The sequence below is a fragment of the Somniosus microcephalus genome, chromosome 12 (genome assembly GCF_052327205.1).
Source record: "Somniosus microcephalus isolate GS21.2 chromosome 12, FLI_Smic_1.0, whole genome shotgun sequence".
Taxonomy (NCBI): Eukaryota; Metazoa; Chordata; class Chondrichthyes; order Squaliformes; family Somniosidae; genus Somniosus; species Somniosus microcephalus.
Window position 1 is genome coordinate 213,476,808 of NC_140998.1, and position 19,797 is coordinate 213,496,604.

At 48.4% G+C, this 19,797-nt stretch overlaps 1 protein-coding gene across 2 annotated transcripts; it reads left to right on the plus strand.

The window, feature by feature from the left end:
* The first annotated feature begins 230 nt into the window (after positions 1–230).
* Positions 231–18,685, plus strand: LOC147110027 (uncharacterized). Of its 2 annotated transcripts, XM_086004025.1 has the most exons (6): positions 231–337; positions 10,087–10,147; positions 12,861–13,109; positions 14,357–14,422; positions 17,198–17,297; positions 18,535–18,685. In XM_086004025.1, the coding sequence occupies exons 1-6, from the start codon at positions 329–331 to the stop codon at positions 18,545–18,547; spliced, it is 498 nt and encodes a 165-aa protein (XP_085860151.1). In that variant the 5' UTR covers positions 231–328; the 3' UTR covers positions 18,548–18,685. The 2 variants fall into 2 exon arrangements, with proteins under 2 accessions (XP_085860151.1, XP_085860150.1); XM_086004024.1 differs by lacking the exon at positions 10,087–10,147 and having other exon boundaries at positions 239–337.
* The last annotated feature ends 1,112 nt before the right edge of the window (positions 18,686–19,797 follow it).

Here is a 19,797-nt window from a genome sequence, read left to right on the forward strand (position 1 = left end):
TTGACCCAGCATCAATTGCCTTGTGGAAGAGAGTTCCAAACTTCTACCACCCTTTGTGTGTAGAAGTGTTTCCTAACTTCACCTCTCAGCTTTTGAATTCTGTTCCTCCAAATGCTTTAGTTGCCATGGTTTATGTGAGGAAATGTTTATGAATGTTAATTGATTGAAAGCAGTCTGATTGGGCCTCACCTTTCCGGGATATGAGGCGAGTTTCTTTAAACCACGTGAGTGTTGGTTTGTTTAAATCGAGTTTTGATGCGTCACAGTCGATCAAAAGAAACCTCGCACCAGTGTAAGACTGAGCTGGAGACTCGACTGTCCCGGGCCAATGTTCTGGGTGAGTTATGAATATTTGCAGTTTGTGGGGAATAGGCGAGTAAGGATGGGGAATCGGTTGGCTAACCTTTGGGTGGGTGTTCCTGTACATTTTAGACCAGGTTGATGGGGGTGGGCTCACCTGTCCTCTGGATCCAGTGGATCCCGGCCGGACCTTTGATGTCAATTACTGTTCATTCCAGGACACGGCCCAGCCCCGGGTGCAGAGGCAGTTTAATCAGAGCGTTCTCTGGACATTGTGAACAGGATCCCAGGATCTTCAGGAGGGGAATGTGCAGTAAATTCAGATGCAGAAACTCTTTGCCATGAAGTACTCTCTCTCCACCTGGTCAAACACAGCGAGCTAACCCGTCCTCTGTTCAAAAGGAACGGATTGAAAGTGAATGGGTGGATAAGTTTAATTTCTGGACAGGGTCGCTCGCTGAACTTCTTTAACCGGATTTGTTTTAAACCCAGCTCTTTCGGAGGATATGAATTTATTGCATCACATGTATTGAAAGTGGAGTTTGAAAAGCTCACAGGGTTTTCGGAGGGCGGATTTCAGACACAATCTGGGCGGTTTCTGCTGTGATTTATGATCTGATGAGTACAGTACAAGCCACCAGGAACAGGCTGGTTGGCAATTGGTTTCTCTGCACTTTTAACAACATAAAGTGCAAAGAAGATTTGCGCCGAATTAAAGTGTAAACTGAAACTGTAGATGGGAAATTGGCTCATCACATCTCGCCACTAGAATTGCTTCAATACAAAGCTTTGACTGTAACTGATAACATCAGGACAAGTGGACATCAAAGTGTTTTATGTCGCTAATTATTCGATAGTTCTGCTCTGTTTAAACCTGTATTTCCCACAAGGGGATGAATATATTGTAAATTGACTGATGATATTGAATGTGATGTGTTTGCGAGGATTAAAATGAATCTTTTAGAGATTGCAAGAGTCACTGACGATTCCCTCCCTGACGCTGCTCCTGTGAGTCGATTTGTTTGTGAAATGTCGAGTTTTTCAATTGTTCAATCGTTATTTTTAGTCGGCCGATATTTATTTTTCTGAAATCTTCTAATCAATCAAATCAAATCAACTTTTATTGTCATTGCACAAGTGCAGTACAACGAAATGTAGGCTTGCGGCTCCCGAGAGTGTACAATTTGGATTAGGACACATAAACATTTCAACATACATTTGTACATATATATTAGCATAAATATGACCATAATAAAGTGCATCGGCAGATGTGCAGGCTTTAGTGTTTATTTGTGGAGTTCAGTAGGATGACAGCCCTGGGAAAGAAGCTGTTCCTAAATCTGGTCGTACGGGTGCGAATGCATCTGTAGCGTCTTCCAGATGGTAGCAGGGCGAACAGACTGTGGCTGGGGTGGGTAGGGTCTTTGATGATGGTCCGTGCCCTCCGTAGGCAGCGTTTCTGAGATATATGTTCTATGGTCGGTAGCCGGGTGCCGGTAATGCGTTGGGCAGTTTTGACTACCCGCTGCAGGGCTTTCCGGTCATGGGAGCTACAGCTGCCGTACCATACCGTGATACAGTTTGTCAGGGTTGAAGGGAAAGGGGGTGGGGGGAAGGGTGAAGGGGGAAATAATCCACATTGGAGGGTGCAGTGGGAACAGGAGCTGTCATTACTGGTTTTCTAACAAGTGAGGGCAAATTATAACACAGGTTAGGGTTAAAGCCATTGCTCACACCCTGTGTATTGGATTGGTGAAGAATTACTTGCACTGTGTGGGTGTAAGATGGTGATGTTTCCTGAGAGCTGTGACTGACACACTCGGAGGAATTTCTCTTCTCATTGAGATCCGTTTCTCAAACAAGATCAGGTTTTGTTTTAACTGTCGGGGGCAAAGCTATGTGCTGACTTGAACTGCGAGCAGGAATTATGGTGATATTTCCAAAATATTATCGGGAGGGATGCGTCAATAAAATTGGGTCAGTGAAACTGGCTCCTGTGTTTCCCGTGTGTCTTCTATTGATAAACACTTCGATTGAAGGAGAGTTTATATTTACAAGCGAGTGACTGTGTTAAAATCTGTTCATGAGACAGGGACTGATCTGATCTGCACTCTGCAACACTGAACATCCTGATTTTACAGACACATTTTGTGCAGATTGAATAGTCCATTTGCTTATTTCCCAATTCACAGATGTAGGTTTCACTCTGGAACACGTGTAAGTGTGAATTTCAGTGCAGGGAGCGCACAGACCATAATAATCCGTTAAATATTAATGTCCCTGTGTAATCCAGCTCTGCTCCTTTAGATTTCCACTTTATTCCCTAAAATTTGCATTAAAATCCGAGCCACCCAGTTTGGGGATTTATCACCAGTGAGATTATCCGCCTGACCCTCTCCGTATTCCACATTTAAAATTAAATGTTCAGTCCTAAAACCGAGGGGCTTTTCCGCCTGTTCTGGGAGTGAATTGAACGAATGAAGAATGTTGAATTTAGCAACAATGTTTGATGGTAAATGATGATTTAGAAACCCCAACTTGCAATTATACAGCGCCTTTAATGTCGTAAAATGTCCCAAGGCACTTCACAGGAGCGTTAAGTTAGGAGGAGAGATTACACACACTAGGGTCGTATTCCCTAGAATTTAGAGGGTTAAGGGGTGATCTGATCGAAGTTTTCAGGATATTAAGGGGAACTGATGGGGTAAATAGAAACTATTTCCGCTGGTTGGGGATTCTAGGACTAGGGGGCAGAGTCTAAAAATTAGAGCCAGACCTTTCAGGAGTGAAGTGAGGAAACACTTCGACACACAAAGGGTGGTAGAAGTTTGGAACTCTCTTCCACAAACGGCAATTGATGCTGGGCCAATTGTTAATTTTAAATCGGAGTTTGATCCTTTTTGTTAACCAAAGGTATTAAGGGATATGGGGCAAAGGCGGGTAGATGGAGTTAGATCACAGATCAGCCATGATCTCATTGAATGGTGGAGCAGGCTCGAGGGGCTGAGTGGCCTCCTCCTGTTCTTATGTGGTTTGATGTCTAATTTTGTTTGATAACATGAGATATTAGAACAGGCGACAAAAGCTTGGTCAAAGAGGCAGGTTTTAAGGACCATCTTAAAGGAGGAGAGAGAGGCGGAGAGAGCGAGCAAGGGATAGGTTGGGGGAGAGAGAGGCGGAGAGAGCGATCAAGGGATAGGTTGGGGGGGAGAGAGGCGGAGAGAGCGATCAAGGGATAAGTTGGCAGAGAGAGCGATCAAGGGATAGGTTGGGGCAATGTAGACATTTGATTGGAGAAGTCCATTTACCCGGACAGTGTTTTAGGTTGAGAGGAAAAGTCAGGTTATTCCCATCTATATACTGCACGAGGATTTATCGCAGCCCAATCCAATATTTTGAACGCATGTTATTTGTCGAGTTACACGACAGATAGATTTCACTGTTAAACACGTGTCTGTGTCCATGGGATGTGAGCGTCGCTGAAAAGGCTGCCGTGTTTCCTACATTACAACAGTGACCACACTGCAAAAGTACTTCATTGGCTGTGAAGCGCTTTGGGACGTCCTGAGGTGGGGAAAGGCGCTGGAGAAATGCAAGTCTCACTTTTTAAACCAAAAGAATCATTTATTATATAACATCAGATATGGACTCCAAGTTATCTACAGTTCACACACAATTCAGAAGTGCTTTAACAGCAACAAAATGAAAACCTTCTGACTTCAAAATACATACCCTGATGTGAGAAAAAGGTCTATATTATACTAACCCCTTAAAAGAAAGCTTTACTTAAACTTAATGTTCAAAGTAGGCCATCAGCACCATCGCATCATTGAGACAGAAATAATTCAAAGTCTGACCGTATCGGGGAATACTAAGTGTATAAACGGAAAGATCTGTGTGAACTTTCATCAGCTGGGAACGTGTCCAAACCCCAATGAATACTGGCAAGTAGCCAAGAGTCCAGTGTGATAGCAAAATACTGCGGATGTTGGAAATCTGAAATAACAACAGAAAATGCTGGAAAAACTCAGCAGGTCAGGCAACATCCGTGGACAGAAATTTGAGTTGACGTTTCGGGTCGAACCCTTCTTCAAAACTGGAAAGAAAAGATAGATCAGAGGCAGGGCTGCGATTGGACAAAAGAATAAAAGAAACAAAAGAAGTAAAAAAGAGACAATAAAAGGTGTTCGAAGCTAGACGAGATGGTAATAGGCTGAGATTGGGTGTAAAGTGTACTGGCAGGGCAAGGGATAGCTGCCAGGTGTGAGAGCGAAACAAAAGGAAAGGGGGGGGGGGGAAAGGAGTGGAAAAATTACAAGAAAAAATGAAATAGGGGCCGAGGTTATGATCTGAAATTGTTGAACTCAATATTGAGTCCGGAAGGCTGCAGAGTGCCTAATCAGTGTATTTACCAACAAATCAAGATAAGTATTGAAGTTGGGCAATAATTCGCCACATTCAGCCACAAGTCATTGTGCAGCTGTTTTTACACGTGTGAGTGTGGAATTTCAAATGGACAGAACAGTGGTAATTCCTGATATAACCAGGAAAAAGTTAATTGCCAGATGGGAGGACATCAGAGGCTGATTAATGCCAGATCCGAGGCTAAAGTGGTTTCACAATGTTTTGTGAGAATCTAGACCCCATCTAGTAATATCACTAACCTTAGTATTGCAGCTAAACAGAGGTTTATTTCAGGACCAATGTTCTCTATGCTGCTTACAGTACCAAGTTTTACAATACTGAGTCTCAGCCTGTAAGCTGCCAATATAGACTAGAGTTAGCCTGTAAGTTTGGATCTGAGACCCTGATCTGTGACTCCAGCCAGACAACACCAATTGAATTGTCGTGGCTAGGAGAGAGAGAGCACAGGTCAATTTTAAAATGTTTTGCGGGGGGTGGGGGGTTGCAGAAACCACTACACTGTCAAAATATCTAAAGCAGGTCTGTTTAAAGTTTAGAACATGCCCAGGAGGTCTGTGGAACCTCTGACCACTTTTTAATATCATACTGGAATTCTGCTCCATATTACAGAAAGCTTATCGAGGCACTGGAGAAGGTGCAAAAAAAATCTGCAACGCAATACCAGAACTGAGAGATTATGATTATCAGGAAAGGCTGAACAGGCTGGGGCTCTTTTCTCTAGAAGAGAAGGCTGAGGGGTGACCTGATGGAGGTCTTTAAAATTATGAAGGGGTTCGATAGGGTAAACGTAGAGAAGATGTTTCCACTTGTGGGGAAGACCAGAACTAGGGGCCATCAATATAAGATAATCACTAATAAATCCAATGGGGGATTCAGGAGAAACTTCTTTCCCCAGAGAGTGGTGAGAATGGGGAACTCGCTACCACAGGGAGTGGTTGAGGCGAAGAGCAGAGCTACATTTAAGGGGCAACTAGATAAACACACAAGGGAGAAAGGAATAGAAGGATATGGTGACGGGGTGGGAGGAGGATGGTGTGGATGGGGTGGGAGGAGGCTGGTGTTGATGGGGTGAGATGAAGAGGGGTGGGAGGAGGCTGGTGTTGATGGGGTGAGATGAAGAGGGGTGGGAGGAGGCTGGTGTTGATGGGGTGAGATGAAGAGGGGTGGGAGGAGGCTGGTGTTGATGGGGTGAGATGAAGAGGGGTGGGAGGAGGCTGGTGTTGATGGGGTGAGATGAAGAGGGGTGGGAGGAGGCTGGTGTGGATGGGGTGAGATGAAAAGGGGTGGGAGGAGGCTGGTGTGGATGGGGTGAGATGAAGAGGGGTGGGAGGGGGCTGGTGTTGATGGGGTGAGATGAAGAGGGGTGGGAGGGGGCTGGTGTTGATGGGGTGAGATGAAGAGGGGTGGGAGGGGGCTGGTGTTGATGGGGTGAGATGAAGAGGGGTGGGAGGGGGCTGGTGTTGATGGGGTGAGATGAAGAGGGGTGGGAGGAGGCTGGTGTTGATGGGGTGAGATGAAGAGGGGTGGGAGGAGGCTGGTGTTGATGGGGTGAGATGAAGAGGGGTGGGAGGAGGCTGGTGTTGATGGGGTGAGATGAAGAGGGGTGGGAGGAGGCTGGTGTTGGGGTGAGATGAAAAGGGGTGGGAGGGGGCTGGTGTTGATGGGGTGAGATGAAAAGGGGTGGGAGGAGGCTGGTGTGGATGGGGTGAGATGAAAAGGGGTGGGAGGGGGCTGGTGTGGATGGGGTGAGATGAAAAGGGGTGGGAGGGGGCTGGTGTGGATGGGGTGAGATGAAAAGGGGTGGGAGGAGGCTGGTGTGGATGGGGTGAGATGAAGAGGGGTGGGAGGAGGCTGGTGTTGATGGGGTGAGATGAAGAGGGGTGGGAGGGGGCTGGTGTTGATGGGGTGAGATGAAGAGGGGTGGGAGGGGGCTGGTGTTGATGGGGTGAGATGAAGAGGGGTGGGAGGGGGCTGGTGTTGATGGGGTGAGATGAAGAGGGGTGGGAGGGGGCTGGTGTTGATGGGGTGAGATGAAGAGGGGTGGGAGGGGGCTGGTGTTGATGGGGTGAGATGAAGAGGGGTGGGAGGAGGCTGGTGTGGAGCATGAACACCGGCACAGACCAGTTGGGCCGACTGGCCTGTTTCTGCGGCGTAGGTTCAATGTAACTCTATGTACTCCATGCTGTTCCAAAGCAAAGCACCATGAGACACTGAGCCAGGGCAACTAGTCACGGGTCTGAACTCCCAGTCAGATGAAATTTAACACAAAGAAGACTGAAGTGATACATTTTGGTAGGAAGAATGAGGAAAGGCAATATAAACTAGATGGTAGAGTTTTAAAAGGGGAGCAGGAACAGAGAGTCCTGGGCGTGTATGCGCACAAATCTTTGAAGGTGGCGGGGCAGGTTGAGAAGGCTGTTCAGAAAAGCACATGGAGTCCTGGGCTTTATTAATAGAGGAATAGAGTATAAAAGCGAGGAGGTTATTGCTAAACCCTTTATAAAGCACTGGTCGGGCCCCAGCAGGAGGATTGTGTCCAATTCTGGGCTCCACACACTTTAGGAAGGATGTCAAGGCCTTGGAGAGGGTGCGGAGGAGATTGACCAGAATGGTCCCAGGGATGAGGGACTTCAGTGATGTGGAGAGACTGGAGAAGCTGGGGTTGTTCTCCTTAGAGCAGAGAAGGTTAAGGGGAGATTGACCAGAATGGTCCCAGGGAGGAGGGACTTCAGTGATGTGGAGAGACTGGAGAAGCTGGGGTTGTTCTCCTTAGAGCAGAGAAGGTTAAGGGGAGATTTAATTGGGGCGTTTAAAATCATGAGGGGTTTTGATGGAGTAAATAAGGAGAAACTGTTTCCAGTGGCAGGAGGGTCGGTAACCAGAGGACACAGATTGAAGATAATCGGTGAAAGAACCAGAGGGGAGATGAGGAGAATTGTTTTTCTGCAGCGAGTTGTTGTGATCTGGAACGCGCTGCCTGAAAGGGCGGTGGAAGCAGATTCAATAGTAACTTTCAAAAGGGGAATTGGATCAATACTTGTAAAGGAACGATTATGCGGGGCTGTGGGGAAAGAGCAGGGGCGGGAATGGCCTCTTTCTGTGCTGTGTGGTTCTATGAACTCCTCCCCAGGGCTGGAAACTGGCCCAGCTCTTGGATTGACCAATTCAGGAGATTACACCTGGCGGGGCCCCAGTGTACAGGTGAGGATTCTCGGAGCAGGCGGGCTCATTTCCAGTTAGTCTTCAGTCCCTCGATGGTCCACAGCCTACACCTGCCAATCCAGCGCCCCGGCTCCCTTTGGGACATGTTTCCCAAGTGCCTGGAGGAGATCATCTGTTCAACCAAAGAGCCAGCAGCTCCCTGCCTTGTTTGATGTTGAAACCGCATCTCCGAGTTAATGTTTAAAAGCGAAACTCTTTATCAAGTCCGATAGGGCTCTTACCGGGAGTGTCCCTCCCGCTGTGTCTTCCATCCGTTTCACGGAGAGGGAGATTCCCAATCCAGGAACTTCTGTGTGTCTCTCCAGCTGTGATATTCGGCGAGCATGAGGGGGCCCTTTATTTCCAAGGTAGGTTAGTAATCCAGTGCAACCTATTCACTGAGTGTAAACGGCATCGGGGGGTGGGGTATACTGGGAGGGCAGGCTTTGGGGTGTCATGTCTTTCAGCACCACCTCTAGACCTTGTCATTTTTCTCTCTGCCATTTGTTTTAGCTTCATTTCCCGTGATTTAATTCCCTTTTTGCATCTTTCATCTCTGGTCTCCAATCCTGTTACGTTGGTTTTGTCAATGGTGTTCTGGTGTGATATTGCGCCCAGCGCCTGTGCTAATTCTCTCTTTCTAACCTGTAAATATTCCACAAACTCCGTTCCCTTTCCACTGATTCGATCTCTCTCTCTGGGAACTGTCTAAGGCTGACCAAGTCTGTTGGCACCCTTGGTGCCATACTTGATCACGAATTGAGCTTCCTATCGCATATCCGTTCACCACCTCTTCCCAGCTTCGTAATATCGTCCGTCTCTGCCCATACCTCAACTGATCTGCTGCTGAAACCCCCATCTGTGCCGTTATCACCTCCCTACTTGACTATTCCAACCCACTCCTGGCTGGCCTCCCTAGTTCTACCCTCCGTTAACTTGAGGTGATCCAAAACTCGGCTGCCCATGTCCTAACTCGCACCAAGTCCCGTTCGCCCATCACCCCTGTGCTCGCTGACTTACATTGGCTCCCAGTTAAGCAACGCCTCGATTTTAAAATTCTCATTCTTGTTTTCAAATCCCTCCATGGCCTCTCCCCTCCCTATTTCTAATCTCCTCCAACCCTATAATCTCCCTAGATCTCTGCGCTCGACCGATTCTGGACTTTTGAACATCCCCCGATTTCCATCGCTCCACCATTGGCGGCCGTGCCTCCAGCCGCCTGGGCCCCGAGCTCTGACATTCCCTCCCTAAACCTCTCTGCCTCTTTCTCCTCCTTTTAAGACCCTCCTTAAAACCGACCTCTTTGACCCAGCTTTTGGTCACCTCTCCCAATATCTCCTTATGTGGCTCCGTGTTTGATAATCACTCCTGTGAAGTTCCTTGGGACGTATTACTTCATTAAAAGCGCTGTATAAATGCAAAATGTTGTTAAGTGGTTGCTGTAATCAATATGAACCAATAGTGAGGAAATGGTCATTTAACTCAATGGGACTGAATATTGGGCCCGGGTGTAGAACAGGCAATCGGTGCACAAACGCTCCTTTAGCCCCACCGACATCAACAAATTTACTGCCCCACCGACAGTGCGGCACTGCCCCTCCAACAGTGCGGCACTCCCTCGGCACTGCCCCTCCGATAGTGCGGCGCTCCCTCGGCACTGCCCCTCCGATAGTGCGGCGCTCCCTCGGTACTGCCTCTCCGACAGTGCCGCGCTCCCTCGGCACTGCCCCTACAACAGTGCGGCGCTCCCTCAGTACTGCCCCTCCGACAGTGCGGCGCTCCCTCAGTACTGCTCCTCCAACAGTGCGGCGCTTCCTCGGCACTGCCCCTCCAACAGTGCGGCGCTTCCTCGGCACTGCCCCTCCAACAGTGCGGCGCTTCCTCGGCACTGCCCCTCCGACAGTACAGCACTCCCTCAGTATTGGCACTGGGCGTATCGGTCTGAATTTTGTGCTCTAGTTTCTGGAGTGGGGTTCGAACCCACGACCTTCTGACTCCGAGGCGAGAGCATTACCCACTGAGCCACAGCTGACACTGTGCTAGCCATTCTGATACCATACAATGTGGCTCTGTTTCCACCTGAAGGTGGTCAAGTTCATCCGTAGCAACTTTCTGATTTGCAAGTTACATGTTTAATTGTTTGTTTGTTACTAATTACAGGGACTTGCTGTGCTGAGCATATTCATGCAAATCCACATTTGCCATATAGACCCACTGGCAGGTATGTAATAATGCCGGCAATGTTAATTATGGATGGAATATTTATCACCGCGTATCCAACAGATCTTTAATCCATTTCTAACAGGACTGGGTTAGCGATTTACCATCCATGTATACCGCTATCACAAGTCTGAAGTGCTCCAAGTGTGGTCTAACCAAGGTATATGGAGACCAGAACTCTCGGCCCGAACTAGACAATTTCATTCACTTTGCCTCCAATTTCCACCCTTCCCTCACCTTCACATGGTCCATCTCTGACTCTTTTCCCTTTCTCGACTTCTCCGTCTCCCTCTCTGGGGATAGGTTATCGACCAATATTCACTACAAGCCCACTGACTCCCACAGCTACCTGAACTACACTTCCTCCCACCCCGCCTCCTGTAGACTCTATTCCATTCTCCCAGTTTCTCCGTCTCCGCCGCATCTGCTCTGACGATGCCACCTTCCACACCAGTGCTTCAGACATGTCCTCCTTTTTCCACAACCGAGGATTCCCCTCTACCGTGGTTGACACTGCCCTCCACCGTGTCAGTTCTATCTCCCGCACTTCTGCCCTCACCCCTGCCCCTCCCTCCCGGAACCACGATAGGGTTCCCCTTGTCCTCACCTTTCACCCCACCAGCCTCCACATTCAACGGATCATCCTCCGGCATTTCCGCTACCTCCAAAGTGATCCCACCACCAAACGTATCTTCCCCTCCCCTCCCCTTTCAGCATTCCGCAGGGACCGCTCTCTCCGAGACACCCTAGTCCACTCCTCTATCACCCCAAACAGCCCTTCCCCTTCGCCCGGCACCTTCCCGTGCAAGCGGAGGAGATGTAACACCTGCCCCTATACCTCCACCCCCCCCCCCCCCCTTCCCACTGTCCAGGGCCCCAAACACCCCTTCCAGGTGAAACAGCGATTTACTTGTACTTCTCGCAATCTAGTATACTGTATTCGCTGCTCACGATGCGGTCTCCTCTACATTGGGGAGACCAAATGCAGATTGGGTGACCGCTTTGCGGAACACCTCCGTTCAGTCCGTAAGGGTGACCCCGAGCTTCCGGTCGCCTGTCATTTTAATTCACCGCTCCATTCCCACTCGGACCTCACTGTCCTTGGCCTCTTGTATTGTTCCACAGAAGCTCAACGTAAACTCGAGGAACAGCACCTCATCTTCCGATTAGGCAGTCTGCAGCCTTCCGGACTCAATATCGAGTTCAACAATTTCAGATCATAACCTCGGCCCCCATTAATTTTTTCTTGTAATTTTTCCACTCCTTTCCCCCCCCCCCCCCTTTCCTTTTGTTTCTCTCTCCCACCTGGCAGCTACCTCTTGCCCTGCCAGTACACTTCACACCTAATCTCAGCCTATTACCATCTCGTCTGGCTTCGAATACCTTTTTATTGTCTCTTCTACTTCTTTTGTCTTACTACTTTTGTCCGATCGCAGCCCTGCCTTCGATCTATTTTCTTTTCTTTCCAGTTTTGAAGAAGGGTTTGACCCGAAACGTCAACTCAAATTTCTCTCCACGGATGTTGCCTGACCTGAGTTTTTCCAGCATTTTCTGTTGTTATTTCGGATTTCCAACATCTGCAGTATTTTGCTATTGTACCTGTGCACAGTGCTCTCTGGGTAAAGAAGTTTCTCCTGAATTATCGATTGAGTTTTGTTTTTGTCCCTTAATTAAGGGGGGTTTTCTTTTACGCCGCCCCATTGCTGGGGGGGACCATCACCACCCCATTACTGGGGTGTGATACTGTGATGGTCCCCCCCAGCAATGGGGCGGCGTAAAAGAAAAAATCCCCTTAATTAAGGGGCGGAAAAAAAAAAAAAAAAAAAAAAAAAAATCTATTGAATTTATTAGTGACTATCTTCTATTGATGGCCCCTAGTTCTGGTCTCACCCACAAAGTATGTGAGGACAGGATTGGGTTTGGTGTGATGCCTCATATGGTTGAATAGCTAACAATGCTTGCTATATCAGGCTCTCGCATCAAGCATGTGTGCAAAGTACTCTATGATCAATGGCTTCAGGAGAGAAAATGAGGAGGAAATTGCAGGGGTGGGGGGCGGCGGGGCGGTGTGGAGCGAAAAATGCATATAAGGCTTTGGTGAGCCCACACCTGGGGTACTGTGCACAGTGTGGGTCTCATTACCTAAGGAAGGATAGACTTGCCTTGGAGGCGGTGCAACAAACGAAGGTTAGATTGATTCCTGGGATGAGCGGGTTGTCCTATGAGGAGAGATTGAGTAGAATGGGCCTGTACATTCTGGAGTTTAGAAGAATGAGAGGTGATCTCATTGAAACATATAAGATTCTGAGGGGGATTGACAGGGCAGATGCTGAGAGGTTGTTTCCCCCTGGGCTGGAGAGTCTAGAACCAGGGGTCACAGTCTCGGGATAAGGGCTCGGCCATTTAGGACTGAGATGAGGAGGAATTTCTTCACTCAGAGGGCGGTGAATCTTTGGAATTATCTCCCCCAGAGGGCTGTGGGGGCTCAGTCGTTGAGTATATTCAAGGCTGAGATCGATAGATTTTTGGACTCTCGGGGAATCGAGGGATATGGGGATCGGGCGGGAAAGTGGAGTTGAGGTAGAAGATCAGCCCTGATCTGATTGAATGGCGGAGCAGGCTTGAGGGGCCAAATGGCCGACTCCTGCTCCTATTTCTTACGTTCTTAAAACAAGTGGAACGTTGCCTAAAGCTGTTTCTTCCATCTCTTTCAGATTGTATTGGAAAACCGGCTACTATAACATTGAAGGAATGTGTGACTAAGAGTCAGAATCCAATCCTTAAACGTGGAATGATGCACGCGATTTGCAATATTTTAAATTGCGACAAGGGTTACACTGCAAGTTTTAACAGCAGCGGCTGTTACAGCATTTACATCGTGAGAGTTTCAGCGGAAGATATTGATCAAAGATGGTGGCTCGAATACGGGTTCTCCGAGTCTATTAGCGAATTAGTGTCTGCCGGTGAGTTTAAAAGAATCTTCGTGCGGTCCTGCTTTGGGCTAAACACTTGTTTTCTCCTGAACAGGTCTTCACTTTCTTGACCCAGAAATTGCGGGAAAAATAAGGACGATTTCATGGCCATTAATCAGCTCGCTTAAAAAAAACCCCGGCAATTGTTGTCGAGGAGGAGATACGGCGTGCGTTCCGCTTCTCCCCACAATGCTGGACGATTAGCGCCGTTCCGCCGTTAGCCTCGCCAAAACAGAACAAATCCCCAAGTTCCCCTCCGAGTCATGCACACAATTGTCCCGACTTGGAAATATATCGGCCGTTCCTTCATTGTCGCTGGGTCAAAATCCTGGAACTCCCTCCCTAACAGCACTGTGGGAGCACCTTCACCACACGGACTGCAGCGGTTCAAGAAGGCAGCTCACCACCACCTTGGGGAATTTGGAGGTGGTGGTGTTCCCGTGCGCCTGCTGCCCTTGTCCTTCTAGGTGGCGGGTTTGGGAGGTGCAGCCGAAGAAGCCTTGGCGAGTTGCTGCAGTGCATCTTGTAGATGGTACACACTGCAGCCACGGTGCACCAGTGGTGGAGGGAGTGAATGTTTAAGGTGGTGGATGGGGGGCCGATCAAGCGGGCTGCTTTGTCCTGGATGGTGTCGAGCTTCTTGAGTGTTGTTGGAGCTGCACTCATCCAGGCAAGTGGAGAGTATTCCATCGCACTCCTGACTTGTGCCTTGTAGATGGTGGAAAGGCTTTGGGGAGTCAGGAGGTGAGACACTCGCCGCAGAATACCCAGCCTCTGACCTGCTCTTGTAGCCACAGTATTTATGTGGCTGGTCCAGTTAAGTTTCTGGTCAATGGTGACCCCCCAGGGTGTTGATGGTGGGGGATTCGGCGATGGTAATGCCGTTGAAAGTAAGATGGGAATCTGAGCTCGGTGGTGATACAATCCATGATCGCTGTTCAGTCACTGTGACTGGGGTGACACAGCGAAGGCTGCCTGCTTCCTGTAGATCTGCACCACAGCAGGAGGGGTCACCTAGAATCGCACAGCACAGGAGGCGGCCACTCGGCCCATCGTGCCTGTGCCAGCTCTTTGAAAGAGCTCTCCAATTAGCCCCACTCCCCACTGCTCTTTCCCCAGAACACGGCAAATGTTTCCCCTTCAAGTATTTATCCAGGGGGAGAAAATGCATTTAACAGGAGAAAAATGCAAATATTTTACGTAACGGCTCAACTGAATTGTCTGCTTTGCTTGTCCAGATTGTTCTACCCAAGAAGCAATCGAAACCTTTGCAGATCCCGACAAACGTCTCGATACACACCCAGGTAACACCAGCTCAGATTTAATACTTTTTGTACAATGTGTCCGCAGTGATCAGTGGGTTTAGCTGTCTCACTCTCTCTGTCTCTCTCTGTCTCTCTCTCTCTGTGTCTCTCTCTCTCTCTCTCTCTCTCTCTCTCTCTCTCTCTCTCTCGTCTGAGTCAGACGGTCGTGGGTTCAAATCCCACTCCAGAGACAAGGGCACAAATTCCAGGCCCACACTCCCCAGTTTCAGTACTGAGGGAGCGCCGCACTGTCGGAGGGGCAGTACTGAGGGAGCGCCGCACTGTCGGAGGGGCCATCTTTTGGATGAGACATTAAACCGCGGCCGTCTCTGCCCTCTCGGGTGGATGTAAAAGATCCCGCCGGCATTATTTCGAAGAAGCGGTGTTCTCCCTGGTGTAATGGGGCCAGTATTTATCCCTCATCCAACATCATTGAACCACATGATCTGGTCATTTATCTCATTGCTGTTTGTGGGATCTTGCTGTGTGCAAATTGCCTACATTGTAACCGTGACTGCACTTCAAAAGTACTTTATTGCCTGTGAAACGCTTTGGGATGTCCGGAGGTCGTGAAAGGTGCTATAGAAATGCAAGTCTTACTTTACTGACGGCTGATTCTATAATGGAGGTTAAGGTGTGAGTGAATCAACTCTCCTAACATATATTTCAAACCAGGCTGTGAACATAAATAGGAGCAGGAGTCGGCCATACGGCCCCTCGAGACTGCTCCAACATTCAATCAGATCAAGGCTGATCTTCTACCTCAACTCCACTTTCCCGCCCGATCCCCATATCCCTTGATTCCCCTAGAGTCCAAAAATCTATTGATCTCCGCCTTGAATATACTCAACGACTGATCCTCCACAGCCCTCTGGGGCAGAGAATTCCAAAGATTCACCACCCTCTGAGTGAAGAGATTCCTCCTCATCTCAGTCCTAAATGGTCGACCCCTTAGAGGAGGGAGGGAGGGTGTGGGACCGAGAGGGAGGGTGATCGAGAGCAGGGAGGGAGGGAGGAAGGGAGTGTGAGGGGGGATGGAGGGAGAGACAGACACAGTAGTTATTGGTTGTGCCCCTTTCAAAAAGGGGGTGGTGTGGCGAGAGAGAGAGAATTGAAACAAATCCAGCTTCTCCAACCCGTCCTTGTAACTAAGATCCCTCATCCCCGGAACCTTCACATCCTTCCTAGTGTGGTGACCGATACTGGACACAATACTCCAGTTGTGGTGTAACCAGTGCTTTATAAAGGTTCAGCATAACTTCTCTACTTTTGTACTCACTACCTCTATTTATGAAGCCCAAGATCCCATATGCTTTGCTAACCACTCTCTCAATATGCCCTGCCACCTTCAGGGACCTATGCACATTAACTCCCAGGTGCCTCTGTCCCTGCACACTCTTTAAACCTGTGCCATTAAGTGTATATTGCCTCTCCCTGTTCCTTCTGCGAAAATGCATCACATCTCACTTCTCCATTAAATTCCATCTGCCACTTGTCTGCCCATTCTGCTAGCCTTTCTATGTCCTGTTGCAGTTGATGGGCATTATCCTCCTTTGTGAACCAGATGGGGTTTTCCAACAATCCAGTAGTTTTATGGTCACCATTACTGATACTAGCTTTTTTATTTAACTGAATTTAAATTCCCCAGTTGCTGTAGTGGGACTATGAACTCGTGTTCGGATCGTTAGTGCAGGCCTTTGGATTACTAGTCCAGTAACATAAGCACTAAACCACCGGTCCTGGGCTGGGAGAGCCGTGTGAGGTAATGATACTCCCAGAATCAACCCTACATCCCAGACTCCTCCATCACCATCCCTGGGTACGTCCTCTCCCACCGGCGGATGTAGGCTGCTGGGAATGATGCTGCTTGGGGTAACTCTGGAAATCTTCCATTCTGCCCCTCAGTTAATGCAATCCTGTTGGATTTTTCACTCTGCCGACCCGGTTCCTGATCCTTCCTGATCAGTTTGACCCCAGTCTCGTTGCTCCCTGGATGTGTTTCCCTGCAGCCCTATAGAGTCTTTGAACATTTCTGCAGTTTGTTCCACAATACTAAACGCATGATGTTTTCTTTAGAGCGAGCCCCTTCACCTGTACCAAGCACACCCGCACCAGATAAGTCTGTTTCTAAACTACTGCATGTGTTTTCAGCTCTTGCATTCTATCGTGCGGGATAGACGGGCAGTAACACTGCAAGGTTTGAAATGCTGTTTGATATTTTGCCAAAGAACGATTCTGTGAGAGTGAGTGGTGTGGGTCACCGTTACCTGGAACTGTTCCTTAAACTACCTGCAACTGTTATTTCTGCTTCTGAGCCTCGCCTTCCTGTCCCTCAGCGGCTGAACTCTGAGGATTCCCGCTTCCCACTAACATTAGTGTTTGTGGAAAGTCTGTGGGAAAGTCCGAGCCCTCCTGTTGGGAAACTGACGGGACAGGGTGTAACGCTGGTTGAAGTCACCGGAGAGTAATATTGGCCCGGGTGTGAAACCGGCGATCCACCCGATCCCCTGACTTCCCCGACCCGCAGATTAGTTTAAAATTCCCCCTCTGTTTCAGCGGGCATTGTGGGGCAGTGTGTGTGTGTGGGCAAGGAGCTGTGGGCTGGCCTGGTGTGTGTGTGATTATTGGAATCTAACCTCTCCCATCACTCCGGGGCTAGAATTGACCAGGGATCTATTTGTGCTGGGGATGGTTCTGAAGCACTCGCTGCTGAAGGTCTCTGCTGTTAGTTTTGTGAGTGTGCCCCGGTCTGTCAACGGTTTATTCTGTCTCTAGATCCTGGACTCTCTACTGGAGTAGCTGTCGGATTGGGAACCGGAATTCTTACTCTTACTCTTGCTGTCATTGGGGTTTTCCTGATCCGAAAGCGATGGTGGTGAGTTCTAGAATGTGCCGCAGTTTCCATTGTTGATTCCAGTTTTGTTCTGTTACACTTTGTGTTTAAAGATGTTTTGTGCAGCGATACACTTTGAGCTGTGTGCGATGCTTCAATGTATCATTATCCCGTCACTTCCAGCTTGTTGTCCTCTCTGTTGCTCCGTTCACTAGCCACCGGCTCCATCCCTCTCCCTGGCCACTGTCTGAGGCTGAACCAGTTCACAATCTCGGCGTCTTATTTGACCCTGAGCTGAGCTTCCGACCCGTATCCTCTCCATCACCAAGACCGCCTACTTCCACCTCCGTAACATCGCCCGTCTCCGCCCCTACCTCAGCTCATCTGCTGCTGAAACCCTCATCCATGCCTTACCGCAAAATTCAATCATTCCAAAACTCTCCTTTCTGTATCCTAACTCTCACCGAGTCCCGTTCACCCATCACCCTCTGTGTTCACTGACCTACATTCATCCTTATGTTCAAATCCCTCCATGGCCTCCTCCAGCCCCACAACCCTCCCAGATCTCTGCGCTCCTCCAATTCCGGCCTCTTGAGCATCCCCCGATTTCCATCGCTCCACCATTGGCGGCCGTGCCTTCAGCCGCCTGGGGCCGAGCTCTGGAATTCCCTCCCTAAACCTCTCTGCCTCTCTCTCTCCTCCTTTAAGATGCTCCTTAAAACTGACCTCTTTGACCCAGCTTTTGGTCACCTCTCCTAATATCTCCTTATGTGGCTCGCTGTCAAATTTTGTTTGATGACGCCACTGTGAAGCACCTTGGGATGGTAAAGGTGCTATATAAATTCAAGTTGTTGCTCTATCTCCATCTGTGGCTCTCAGTCCTTCAGGATCAGCCTGGAGAGTACGGACACGCCCAACATCCTCCTGTCTGATCTGATCCCCATCATCTTCAGCTCAGTGTTAACCCAGGTCCTCATCAATTCTACTTCATCTCCAAAATTGAGGCAAGCTGTCATTTTTCTATTTCTCTGGTTCCTCAGGCAGCCCGGGTCCTGTGGAGTGTACAGCTCCTGCCCATTGCCTCCCCTATAAACCTCCTCTCCTCTACACTCTGCTCCATCAACGTGCAGCTCCTGTGACACATTTTCCAGCTACCAGTGGTGCCCAGGATGTTGTGTAATTTAATCGGTCTGTGCTCCTGAACGGCTCCTTTACACACTTGTCCAAAGTGTTGGATCCTTTTACCGTAACCTGCACTCTGCTGGTTTCTCTCTGCTAGGAATTGTGTTTGAAACAGAGACTCCAGCAGTCCAGAAGCAGCATCTACTGACAACCCTTTGACAAACGTGCCTTGTTCGGATGAAGCACGAAGCCTTGTGACAACAGCAACTGAGCATCAGACTGGAGCGGCTGGAGAACAAATCCTTCTGGGGAACCTGGCTGTCCAGCACTGACTGATTCCCGTAATTTCCGAGGAGGCTTCCTGCGTGCGGATGCTTCCCATTGGAAAAAAATCTACAAACTTACCCGAGGGCTCCTGAGGTCCGGACACTTCCGCTCCTGGGCCTCTCCACAGTCGAAATGCGCAGGGCCCATGTATCCCAGGGGCGCAGGCGGTTCGCAAGCGTCCCTGGGATCACGTGGGCCAGGCCAGCCAATAGGAGAAGGGAATCTCCCTTCATACTTTTGACAGATAGACCCGTCAAATATATGAATGGAGATCACCCCAAAAACACAGTAAAACATTAGATACATTTTTTAAAAACCATCACATTTTCAAAATGAGAGAAAATTACATTAAATAAAATATTTTAAAGAATTGAATTTTTTTTTTAAAAATAAAGTTTTTTACAGGGCTAAAAATAAATTTTTAACTTTTTAAATTATAAATGAGTGGATTTTTTTCTTAAGCTTTTACGCTGGTGAAAGGAGGCCTTACACATGCTTTTACCAGGTGTAAGATTTCTACCTACTTATCTGTGTTAAGCAGTCTATTCTGTTTTCATAAACACATTTTTGCATCTTATGTAACATCTAATGTATAAAACTTATCTCTGTGTCCAAAACATACTTTGCCTTTGTTTACAGTTTCACACTTTTATTCAAGTAAAGCTTCAAAACAGCACCCTGCTTCTCGAGGAGCTGTTTGAATGAGTGTTTAGCTGACTGGATAGCTGGATAGGAGTACATCTAGTGAGACCAGTACATATATAATGTGTCTATCTCTCTCCTGTATATTGGAATGTCACTTTTCTATATGTACATTTTGAACCTGTGAATAAAGGGAAGCCCATGTCTATACGAGTAATGTACAGTCTTGCTTTGTTTAAGGACTGAAAGCAGAGTAACGGTGAATGGCTGTTTTTCAGACTGGAGGGAGGTATACAGTGGTGTCCAAGGGCTTGCTGTTGGGACCACTGCTCTTTTGATGTATATTAATGACCTGGACTTGGGTAATTCCATTTGCCACTTCTCTGCCCACCTGACCAGTCCATCGATATCTTCCTGCAGTCCACAGCTTTCTTCCTCACTATCAACCACA